Source organism: Coregonus clupeaformis, unplaced genomic scaffold, assembly GCF_020615455.1.
Source record: "Coregonus clupeaformis isolate EN_2021a unplaced genomic scaffold, ASM2061545v1 scaf0306, whole genome shotgun sequence".
Classification (NCBI taxonomy): domain Eukaryota; kingdom Metazoa; phylum Chordata; class Actinopteri; order Salmoniformes; family Salmonidae; genus Coregonus; species Coregonus clupeaformis.
Window position 1 is genome coordinate 140,716 of NW_025533761.1, and position 11,448 is coordinate 152,163.

The 11,448-nt window shown below is 43.6% G+C and overlaps 1 protein-coding gene across 3 annotated transcripts; it reads left to right on the top strand.

Annotated features, from left to right (window-relative positions):
• The first annotated feature begins 246 nt into the window (after positions 1-246).
• Positions 247-9,797, top strand: LOC121572429 (transcriptional repressor p66-beta). Of its 3 annotated transcripts, none has more exons than XM_045214766.1 (10): positions 247-665; positions 758-887; positions 1,305-1,436; positions 2,861-2,989; positions 3,342-3,518; positions 3,954-4,329; positions 4,476-4,675; positions 4,781-4,891; positions 5,765-6,005; positions 6,317-9,797. In XM_045214766.1, the coding sequence occupies exons 1-10, from the start codon at positions 274-276 to the stop codon at positions 6,451-6,453; spliced, it is 2,025 nt and encodes a 674-aa protein (XP_045070701.1). In that variant the 5' UTR covers positions 247-273; the 3' UTR covers positions 6,454-9,797. The 3 variants fall into 3 exon arrangements, with proteins under 3 accessions (XP_045070701.1, XP_045070702.1, XP_045070703.1); XM_045214767.1 differs by having other exon boundaries at positions 3,966-4,329; XM_045214768.1 differs by having other exon boundaries at positions 3,969-4,329.
• The last annotated feature ends 1,651 nt before the right edge of the window (positions 9,798-11,448 follow it).

The following is an 11,448-nucleotide window of genomic DNA, read 5'->3' on the forward strand; positions in this document are numbered from 1 at the left end:
TGCCTCAAGAAATGGCTAGTGTATCATCAGCTCAAGTATGCCCAATGTACGTACGTACGTACGTACGTACGTACGTACGTACAAATGAAGATATTTTCTTTCTTTGCTTGAGTCACGCATTTCAAGATATGTCATAATCATGTTGCTCTTTTGATCTTTAGAGATTATTTTGTTTTATGTTAGGAAAAAGAATCACGGCTAACTTAGAGATGTTTCTACGTACTCCCCTCATGCCTGTCTCTCTCTCTCTTTTTTTCATCCATCCAGTCCAGTATGGAGCGACTGAATGAGGAGGCGGTGCGGCTGAGCCTGCTGAAGCGAGGCTTGGACTCCTCCTCGCCTGCAGGCAGTGCCACTAGCAGTGAGCGAGACGAGCTGCTCTCCAAACGCATCAAGATGGAGGGCCACCAGGCCATGGAGCGCCTCAAGATGCTGGCCTATCTGAAACGCAAGGACCTCGCTGGCATGGAGGGGGGAGGGTTGGGAGGGGTCTCAGGAGGCGGGGGTGGTGAGGTCAAGGGTCATGGGTCTTCAGGGGGAGGGGCCTATGAGGAGAAGACCAATGGGAGCCTCCGTGGTCAAGTTGTGGGAGCCCATGGCATAGTGGGAAAGAGCGGGAAGGAGAACATGGGCGAGGAGCCGGTGGATTTCAGCGCCCGGAGAGGGTGAGGAGAGAGGATAGGAGGAGAAAATAGAAATCCTTCTTACAATTAAGAATCAGTCAGTCAGAATTGAAAGTGTGTGTGTTCCTCCACAGTGACGTGGACAGGGAGCGACACACACCCTCCCCTGATGTGATCGTCCTGTCAGACAATGAGGCGTCCAGTCCAAGAGGGCCCAGCCAAGGGGAGGAACGCCTGAGGGCAGCGAACCTGGAGATGTATAAGGTGTGTGTGTGTGTTTGTGTGTGTGTGTGTTACAGCACATATAAGCACAGTCTTGAAAAATGTAGAAGGATATTTATGTCTTTTTGTGTGAATGAGTGTTAGAATAGTGCATAGTTGTATAGTAATCCATTAATTAATTTAAAAACACACATTTTGGACCACTCAGATAGTTTTGAGACACTGTAGGCAATCATAGTAGGCAAACAGTACAGATATTAATTTGGTATCAGCTATAATACATTATATAATCTATACATCATTGGTATCAGCTGTAATACATCATCTATACACATGTAATCAAAAACCAAGTACAATATATAAAAGGACACATTTTATAGTTGTATATGTGTGTATGGAGAGGAAAGGCAGAAGTGGGTACAGTATGTGTGCTCATTTGTTTCTATGTGTGTGCTTCAGGGTAAGACAGGGGAGGAGAGGCAGAAGATGATCAGGGCTCTGAGAGAGGAGCTGAGGCTGGAGGAGGCCAGGCTGGTGCTGCTGAAGAAGCTGAGGCAGAGCCAGATGCAGAAGGAGAACCTGGTGCAGAAGGTCAGTCAGTAACCCACCCAACGCTGTCCCATCCATCCTCTATACTCATCTGCTTCAGTCAGTCATTTAGACATTTATTCAGTCATCCACTCGCTCATCCCTCTGTCATCCCTCTGTCATCCACTGCTCACTCTGTAGTTCCCACTACACTCTCTCAGCCACCGCACTCATCCCTCTCTCACTCTCTCAGCCACCGCACTCATCACTCTCTCACTCGCTCATCCACTGCACTCATCCTTTTCTCACTCACTTACTGCTTATGCACTTTACACTTGGGGGAATTGGCCTATATGGATAGGGCTCTAACAGAAACAATACGAGCAGCATATGCATAACCATTGTAGCAATTGAAAGGCAACACTTTGGAAATTATGGGGAAACAAACAGTTCTCCTGACACAAGAATCCAGATATTACACTGTTCATTTTATGTGCATTTTACATTTGTTGTACTTTCCGCAGCATTTGTTGATAAAGAAATCTGGAAATACTCTGGATACATTCAGTAACACAATAAGAATATCCATGCAAAATTTGGGGTAGATGCAATATAAGACAAAACAATTTCAAGGGTTTGAGGGAGAGGTCAAACTGGTGTCTCCAAATTGCTACACACCTCACCAATGTGTGCACAGTTCCTAAGTAATTTAAAAACACTTTTATGAGTCAAGGAAAGAGCCCTCCTAGCTGTACTGTTAAGGAACTGAAGCAAGTGCCCTTGTGTTTTTTTTGTTTGGAACACAGCCCTGCATCCCCACCATCATGCAATTACTGTTGTTAATTCGATCCAAAAACGGTCCATTACAAATTGCAATCAGGGTCAGGTGTGCATATTTGAAAGCATATTATATTTCCAACATGAGTTGCGAAGTTATATAATACGATTTTAGTGTTAGGCTTTCACAAGGCACTTCAGAAGAACAGATAGTAATTTTGGTGTGCATGAAATGGAGCCATGGGTGCATTCAGGTGGTAATTCACGGCTAATTTTCTTCACAATACGGCGAACATAGGCTCATTCTGTTCAGAACAACAACCCAGGGTATGACGCCATGTCATCCTCGTAACTGTACATCAAACATAGCGATCATTAATGCCAAAGCAAGCCAATTGTCGAGAAGGATGGGGGCATCTTCTTGTTGCAGGTGGTGCTCCCGCTTAGAACATCTGTCAGTTGATTCCCATATACTGCTGTAAAACGGATACCCAGAGCTCTGATGTAATGTATAGTATGTTACTATACTGCTTTCCAATTTATGCGCATATCAGTGACCAAATTTGCTGTTTTCACCCTGTATACAGTATTGGGTGTGAAGGGCTACCTAGAAGTTGCTTTGGATAAAAGTGTCTGGTAAATAACCTTACTATATTAGTATTATTCTATGTTTGACCCCTCTATCACCTCTACCCCTCTGCCCCCCTCAGGTCCCTGTGGTCCAGAACACAGCATCTGCCCTCCAGAGCGGTGCCATCCACGGTGCTCAGAGCATGAGCAAGATGTCTGGCCGCCCTGGCCACCACACCCCAGAGCCCCAGAACCATCGCACTGCACAGGTGGGCTACAGCACTGGTTCTCTTAGGGTTCCCTTTGTGCCTTGAGTCGGTCACAATGCAAGTTGGGCAGGCGCAAGGAAGCCAAGGAGGGGGGTTGGGGGATGGGATTGAACAGTAATTATTTTATTTTGCATGAGAACCATCTCACAATAAAGCAGAGGTCTCCTGTTTCAATAATAGCACAGTGACGCCATCTCGTGGTATGAAGTGGCATTACCCTCTTAAATAATCTCTGGTGAATATGAGCAGGAAAATGACATGACACTGAAAACCGACAAACACCACCACCCATGTCTTACTTATAATCTTCTTCTCCTCCTCTTCCTCCTTCTCCTCCTCTTTCCTCCCCCAGGGTCACTCAGTGATCAGGTCAGCCACCAACAGCTCCATGTCTCAGATGATGATGTCACAGAGCAGGGTGATAGCGCCCAACCCTGCCCAGCTGCAGGGTCAGAGGCTGGCACAGCAGAAGCAGGGTGGCATGCGCTCCTCAACTGGCAGCTCTAACAACGCCGTTAGCTACCAGCAGGTAAACCCCAATGTCATCCCTGTTATTGGTAATAATCATCATAAAGCAGTGAAAAAAATAAAATAAGAGTACAGATTATTGAATGGGATAATGCAAACTTTTTTGAGAGATAATTAGAAAATAAAATTGTATTGATTAAATTGTATTTATTGGTTCTCTTAAACTAAAGGGATAGTTTACCCAAATTACAAAATCACAAATTGGTTTCCTTAATCTGTAAGCAGTCTATGGACAGGGTATGTCCATAAAAAAAGTGCTGAAAAAGTTTGAATACCACTGTCATAGAGGTTCAAAATCAGTTGTTTCCACTCAGATGCCAGGTTTTGAGGGTTTTTACATCATTTTTAGCAGATAAATGTAGCTGTCATGCCATCAGACTTAAACTTAAAAACACTGTTCTGAATGACGGGTATGGTTCTCTGTGTGTACTTACAGTCTTCCACCCAGCAGGTGGCAGCTTCTCTGCGCTCTGGCTCCTCCTCCTCCTCGGCCATCTACATGAACCTGACCCACATGCAGGCGGCCGGAGCCGCGGGAGGGGTCAGTGGGGTGTCGGGGGTGGGGGCGGTCAGCCCCTCAGCCACACACAGCCCAGGGGGGACATCGGTGGGCTCCTCCATGGCAGACACAGCCAGCAGCCAGGCGGCCGCCAAGCTGGCCCTGAGGAAGCAGCTGGAGAAAACCCTGCTGGAGATCCCGCCTCCCAAGCCGCCGGCGCCACTCCTCCACTTCCTGCCGTCAGCGGCCAACAGCGAGTTTATCTACATGGTGGGCCTGGAGGAGGTTGTGCAGAGTGTCATTGACAGTCAGGGTGAGGGACGGAACTGGAACCCTTTTGCTGATGCCTAGCTAGCCATTAGTCCTGCACACAACCATCAAACCAACAATGTTATCAGATGAGTCGGTTTGGAATTGGGCCCCTCTCACCTCACTGAACTCTTGTGGCTCTCTCTTTAGGTAAACTGCGTTTGCCCTCCTCCATGGAGCCCTTCTCGTGTGCCCAGTGCAAGACGGACTTCACCCCTCACTGGAAGCAGGAGAAGGGTGGGCGCATACTCTGCGAGACCTGTATGTCGTCCAATCAGAAGAAGGCACTGAAGGCCGAGCACACCAATAGGCTGAAGAACGCCTTCGTCAAGGCTTTACAGCAGGAGCAGGTCAGCATTCCATTGGCTCCCCGTTGCTCTGTTCGGGCAACCATTGTTTATAGGGAAAGTGTGTGTGCGTGTGTGAATAACCATCTTTTACTAAATTTGTCACAGGAGATTGAGCAGAGAATCCAGTTGCAAGCCGCTCTTGCCACCAGTTCAGCTCAAACTGTTCCAAGCGTCAGTAAGGCTGAGTCTATGAGCAGACATCACACACACAGACAGGTATGTCACTGTCACCGCTGTTAATAAGTGTTACCTACTGCAATAGACAATCTGTCACCACCACTTTCACTAGCATTGTTCAGCAAAATTGATAAAAGGTCCAATTGTAACAGCTGCATAATGGATACTTGATAAATAATCAAATATTGACTGAATTATAGCTCATAAACCTCTCTCTTGTGCAATATTAAACCCCCTATTTATGAGATTTGGTTGTACATTTTCGGGAGTGACTTCCATTGCGGCTGAGTTACTGTGTAAACACTTCAAATTAATTAAATCTGAACTTTTATAAACGTTACAAAAATTGACCACCCACTTGTGCAATGATTGCTTTCTCTTCTGTCTTTAATCCCTGTCTAAGGGTGGGGGTTGAAATAGATGCATATCAAAAATCACATGTGCCATTGTTGACATTTTGAACTGGACTGGCATGTGTTTGAGCGGAAAGTGGAAAGTGTATTTACAAGCAAGGGTTGGAATGTGCATTGCTTTTATGTGGTTCTCTGTAGCTCAGTTGGTAGAGCATGGTGCTTGCTATGCCAGGATAGTGGGTTCAATTCCTGGGACCACCCATACTTAAAATGTATGCATGCATGACTGTAAGTCGCTTTGGATAAAAGTATCTCCTAATTGGCATATATTATTTTGAAATAAATCCATCCAGCGACAATTATGTGACAAGAGAATTTACACCCCACAAAAACAGGCGTAAAATGGCTGCAAAAAGGGGAATCCTGAGGTGGGTGGGGAATGCACGTTACTACTTTCACATTTCCCCAACCGTCATCACACCCCCTTTAGTTTTCGAGGATGTCCCGTGCTGACAGATGGACTCTCCATCTGATGTGTGTGTGTGTGTGTGTCCTCCAGGCGCCTCAGCCCCAGGTGACCCAGTCCCAGGCCTCCCTCCAACGGGGTCTGTCCGGCTCGGCCCGAGGCGTCCTGTCCAACTTTGCCCAGGCCTCCCAGCTCTCTGTGGCCAGCAGCCTGCTGGGCATGACTGGAAAGCGCAGTGGACAGCAGGGCACTAGTGGGCACAGCCGGGCACAGCAACAGCAGCAACAGCAGCAACAGCATCACGACAACCGCCGCCAGCTCTACAGCATCCCTGGTGAGTAGACAGACCAGTGGTTGGGCTGGGGATGGGGCTGAGATCTGCCATACAACCGTATAGACCAGGGGTAGGGCTGGGGATGGGACTGAGATCAGCCATACAACTGTATAGACCAGGGGTTGAACTGGGGATGGGACTGAGATCAGCCATACAACTGTATAGACCAGGGGATGGGCTGGGGATGGGGCTGACCAGGGGTTGGGCTGGGGATGGGGCTGAGATCAGCCATACAACTGTATAGACAGAATGACTAAGTGTAGAGAGGCAGGCCTTTGTAACAGTCTCTCACTGACTCCCTCCCTCTCCAGGGGTGAACATCGCCTACCTGAACCCAAGCAACGTGGGCGGCCACAAGGGGTCCAGCATGGCTGACCGCCAGAGGGAGTACCTGCTGGACATGATCCCGCCTCGCTCCATATCCCAGTCCATCAGCGGACAGAAATGAACCCCCCACCCCGCCCCGACGCAATACCACAACCCTACCCCACACCACACTCCAACCCACATCGCATGCAGTGCCTGTTAGTGTGCCTACCAAACTAACCTGTATGAAGAACACAATCAACAAGTCAAAAGAGGCCACCAAACTCTGAAATGACTTTTCATTTGAACGTGATGCAAACCCTTTTTAATTCCTCTTGTTATTACTATCGTCATTAGTGCTATGGATGTTGTTACTACATTGCCGCTACCAGCTATGAGCGTGCCCATCTTTGTGGAGAACCCCTGTCTTTATATGCTTGTGGCAGTGTCCCGAGTGTGGGGTGCCTTTTGTTTTGGATTTGTGCGCTTGTTTTTGAAGCAATATTTTGGCTAGCTTGAGCTTTCCTTACCAGACTCAAGTCTTTGTTATGTCTGGAATTACCAAGCTATCTTTTTTAGAACTACACCACTCGCCAATCCCTGCTCTTTCCCTGATTTCTGATTTCAACCATCACCCTGTTTTTTCACATTTGGTTGTGAAATGTTGGAAGAGAAATGATGCCAGACCGGCCAAACCTTTGTTTTAAAAAGGTGATTGTGATGGTTTAACTTTGACCTGAATCTCCAAAGCCTTTGAGCTTGAGCTTTCTTCAAAGATTTGTGGGGAGAAAATAGGATGTTTGAGACCCTGGAGTTGTCTGAAGCAATGCTTCTCTAACTGACTGTTGAAACAAGGGTGGATACATATCTCACAGAGAGAGACAGCCCAACGCACCATCTAGACTTGGATTGGATGCACCGCTGAAAAATGACTACTCCCATTGGACATGAAGGTATAGAAACTGAACCTATAGCAGAGTTGCCCTGTATCCTTTCACCTTTTTGTTTGCGGCAGCTGAGGAGTTAGTATCCTATAGCATATATAATTGATGGGGTATTGATTGGAGAGATCATTTAGAGGGATTTGATTGTACGAGAGATAATGTGAACGTACTTAATTGGCTGAGAGATCAGGTGAATAAAGTGTGTACTTAATTGGAGAGGATACAGGTATTGGATTGGGGATCATCACTAGAATCAATATTGAAGGGGTTTCCCATAGGTTTGTACTTATTTAGGAGTGGGAATGGGGGGGAAGAGGCACGGGTTGATCCCTCTCTCCCCTCTTTTCATCTCTTAGCTAATAGGATTTGCTGTTATTCACTCTACCCTGACATACAAAGTTATGGATTCCGTTTAGATAAAAATTTCAGACTATTTCAACTTTCTAATGTCTACATTATTCCTCATGATGTCTGGGAGGCATTTGAAAACTGAGAGTGGCTAGCTGGCTATTAGCTTTAAGCCTGCTTTAAGCTATTTAGATGTTTGGTGTCTTCTGAAGTGTTTGCGTATCTGAAAGGTACTTTATACAGGAGACAATAAATAAATACAGTATGACAAATACAACTTGAATATTTACATAAATCAAACAGTTATATAGAAAGAGACATTTACAGGATTTACATAATGGGTTAAGGCAATGCACAGGACTGTACATGCAGAGCACTTAGCTACAGAGAGTAAGAATATTGTTTCTGACCACCAGGAATCCAGGGTGAATTGATTGATTACTATTGATTTGATTATTGTTCCATCTCATGATAATTGTGGCTCTATTTCAGCAATGCAAGATGTTGAATTATTTCAGGATTACATTTGGAAGTAACAAATACTGGTGCATCCATGTTAAAGCTGCAGGCAATATTAATTCCAATTTCATTTTCTTCTTGCAAGCAGGAGTTGCCCGGTTATTGCCCCTTATACCCTGCAGTTTTACTCCTCGCCCTTTTTGATAAACTTCAAAAGCAGGTGCAATATTTTGAGACACAGGGAAGATGATAAAGTTCATTATTTGTGCTGAATGTTACTATTTTATCCATTTAGTATCCCCGACTACAGTTAGGTAGCCTTACTCACATATACAGTAGTATAAGCATTATTATTTTTTTACCCAGATGGAACAGATGTTGTGTTGACCGTGTTCAGTAAGCACCAAACTGGAGCAAATGTTTTAAACAGAGGTAGTACTACCTGCACTTGTCCTATAGGGGCATTCATTTCTGTTGTCTGTTTGAAAACCTTTCCTACTGTTTGTGCCTAATGAACACGACCCAGGGTTTGCTGTTGTCTAATAGCACAGAACACTCCACAGCTAGATCACTGTTTGGGATGGACGACAGTGACGCTTGGGTGATAGTTATCTTTGTCCTCTTTGTTGTATGTATGCGGTATAGACTTACTTCATCATCAGTCTTTCTCTCTTTCTCGAACTATGCCAGATGCACCATTGAACATTTTTGTTTTGAAAAAAGTAAAGAAAAACACAGGAAAAATATCATTTTCAAATGTAATTTTTGTAAGGTTTCAAACATATAAAAAACTACATTTTGCTGACCTGTCAATTCAATTTAATTTCTGACAAAAAATAAAAATGTAAATGAGGAAAAATAAAAATCAAGAAATATAATTAACTAAAGAAATTGAAAATGTCAGGTAATATTATCTTGAACGGCTGTAATAACAATGATCTATTTATTGTACATATGCGTTCCTCCTTTGTGGAATAAGACACATTGAATTCAAGGTGGGTATACATTGTATAGAAAAACTTACAAAAAGCCATGGATATTGTGAAGCTTGTCATTTTGTTTAATGATCACTGTCTATTCCTGTTCCACAAATGTGCAAAGATGTGTGGGGTTTTTCTATTTACTATCAAAAGCATTCTCAACTTTCTATATCTTGTTTTCTAGTACTTAGAGGCAGTAGGATAATCTTTTATGGCGAGTTGTTTGATCTATCCCAGGACCACTTTGTCTATACATTGTATGAAGTCCTCCGCTGTTATTACATGCTTTACTTTCAGCAGCATTGATGTTCAGTTAGCGATTAGTTAATATTATTATCATTATTGTACACTTTTAAAAATGTATCCTCGTAAAAATTATTGTAAGGCTTGGCGTAGATCAGACAACTGGAATGGGACATTTCATTATCTTTTTTTTCTCCTAGTATATATTTTCCAGATAAAGACAGTGCATGGTCCACATATAAGTAAGAAAGAGACTCATGAGATGAACTACCCGCTGTGTGTTTAAAATACAGTCATAATGGATAAGCTATGTGCTAACCTAGCCATGGTCATTAAGCAAGTCTTCAAATACACCTTTAAAAGATGAAGGAGTACTAGATGTTGTGTCAAACAGAGCTTGGAATACCGTACTCTCAACAACACAACGCAATATTGTCACAATATGACTCCAAATGGCTCAGAATGGCTTGCATCATATTCTGTCAATAAAGTTTAAGCGATGTTTTCAAGTATTTGATGTGGTCAAATTATGATATGGATCTATGTGGACCTTTATTATGTAATGGCAACATAAAGCATCTGAAAGAATACACTCATAGATATTTGAATAAATAAATGGATAAATGCAAGTGTTTTTTGTGCTGTGGCCGTGTGTGACAGACACATCTCCCCTTGCCTGTGTGTCAGGGTCATTATGGTTCTGACTAAAGGGAGTACAGCTACCACCAGAAGTGACTTTCGTAGCAGTAGGAGAATTTACGCAGCAGGTTAGGAGAATTAATGTGGCAGGTTAAGAGACTTAGGTTAAGGTTAGGAAAAGGGTTAGGGCTAGATAAAATGCTCTCCTAACCTGCTATTAAAAGTCACTACCGTTCGTAGCTGTACTCCCTCTTGTCACAACTGGTCATTATGGTGATCGACATGCTTAGTGGTTAAGAGCGTTGTGCCAGTAACCGAAAGGTCGCTGGTTCTAATCCCCGAGCCGACTAGGTGAAAAAATCTGTCTGTGCCCTTGAGCAAGGCACTTAACCCTAATTGCTCCTGTAAGTCGCTCTGGATAAGAGCGTCTGCTAAATGACTAAAAATGTAAAATGTAAGAATTATACAATTGCATAAACCTAAAAAAGAAATGGAAAAGAGAACCCAAATGATTAGATTTTAGTCATTTAGCAGATGCTCTTATCCAGAGCGACTTACAGTTAGTGAGTGCATACATTTTTCATATTGGCCCCCCGTGGGAAACGAACCCACAACCCTGGTGTTGCAAGCGCCATGCTCTACCAACTGAGCTACAGGGGACCCTAAATGATGTCCTAATACTCTCCAGGACAGGCTGCTGTATATTTCATCCACCTCTCAAGCTCAATTTACCCCTACCTATATGTACATAGCTACCTCAATTACATCGTACCCCTGCACATCAACTCTGTACTGGTGCTCCCTGTATATAGCCATGTTATTTTTACTCATTATTGTTATTTGTTATTCACTGTGTTTTATTCCTCATGTCACTACTTCTATTTTTTATTTTATTTTGATCTTTATCTTTAACTCTGCATTGTTGGAAAGGGCCCGTAAGTAAGCATTTCACTGTTAGTCTACACCTGTTGTTTACAAAGCATGTGACAAATAAGATTTGATTTGACCTCATAGTTGTTCTGTGGAAGGAAAGGTGTGTTGCTTGGGTTCACAATGCTGCCATGAAGTATTTGATTCCCAAGGAAGAAGACTTCCTAAAAGTGCAAATGGATGGAGTACAGTTATTTTTCATTCAGCACAATTGTCATCCTTTGCTATTTGAGGTATCATGGCTGCTCAGTGCTCTCAGTTGCAATATTACATATGATAAATGCTAGAACTTAGTTTATGCTAGAACTTAGTTTAATGTTTATGATGTTTTACATTATAGTAACACACCTCAGGGGTGGAATGGCAGCAGACAGCATTGCAGGCAAACGACGAGACACAGATGGACACTATGAACTCCAGCGCGGAGAAAACAGCCATAACGCCTGAAATTCCATGTGACCTCCACTATAAAAAACATGAAATGGTACAACAGTAACAAGATTGTAGGTAATAAATACCCCTTTACCAATTTACAAACATCTCCTGACCAATAAAAGTACAAAAGGAATAATAATTTGGGCATACCCAATACTG

Excerpts from the sequence above, each read along its gene's own strand:
- LOC121572429 (XM_045214766.1), top strand. The coding sequence starts at position 274 with ATGGAGCGACTGAATGAGGAGGCGGTGCGGCTGAGCCTGCTGAAGCGA. Across the intron at positions 666-757 it reads GATTTCAGCGCCCGGAGAGG|TGACGTGGACAGGGAGCGAC; the intron begins GTGAGGAGAGAG and ends GTTCCTCCACAG. Across the intron at positions 4,892-5,764 it reads GACATCACACACACAGACAG|GCGCCTCAGCCCCAGGTGAC; the intron begins GTATGTCACTGT and ends TGTGTCCTCCAG.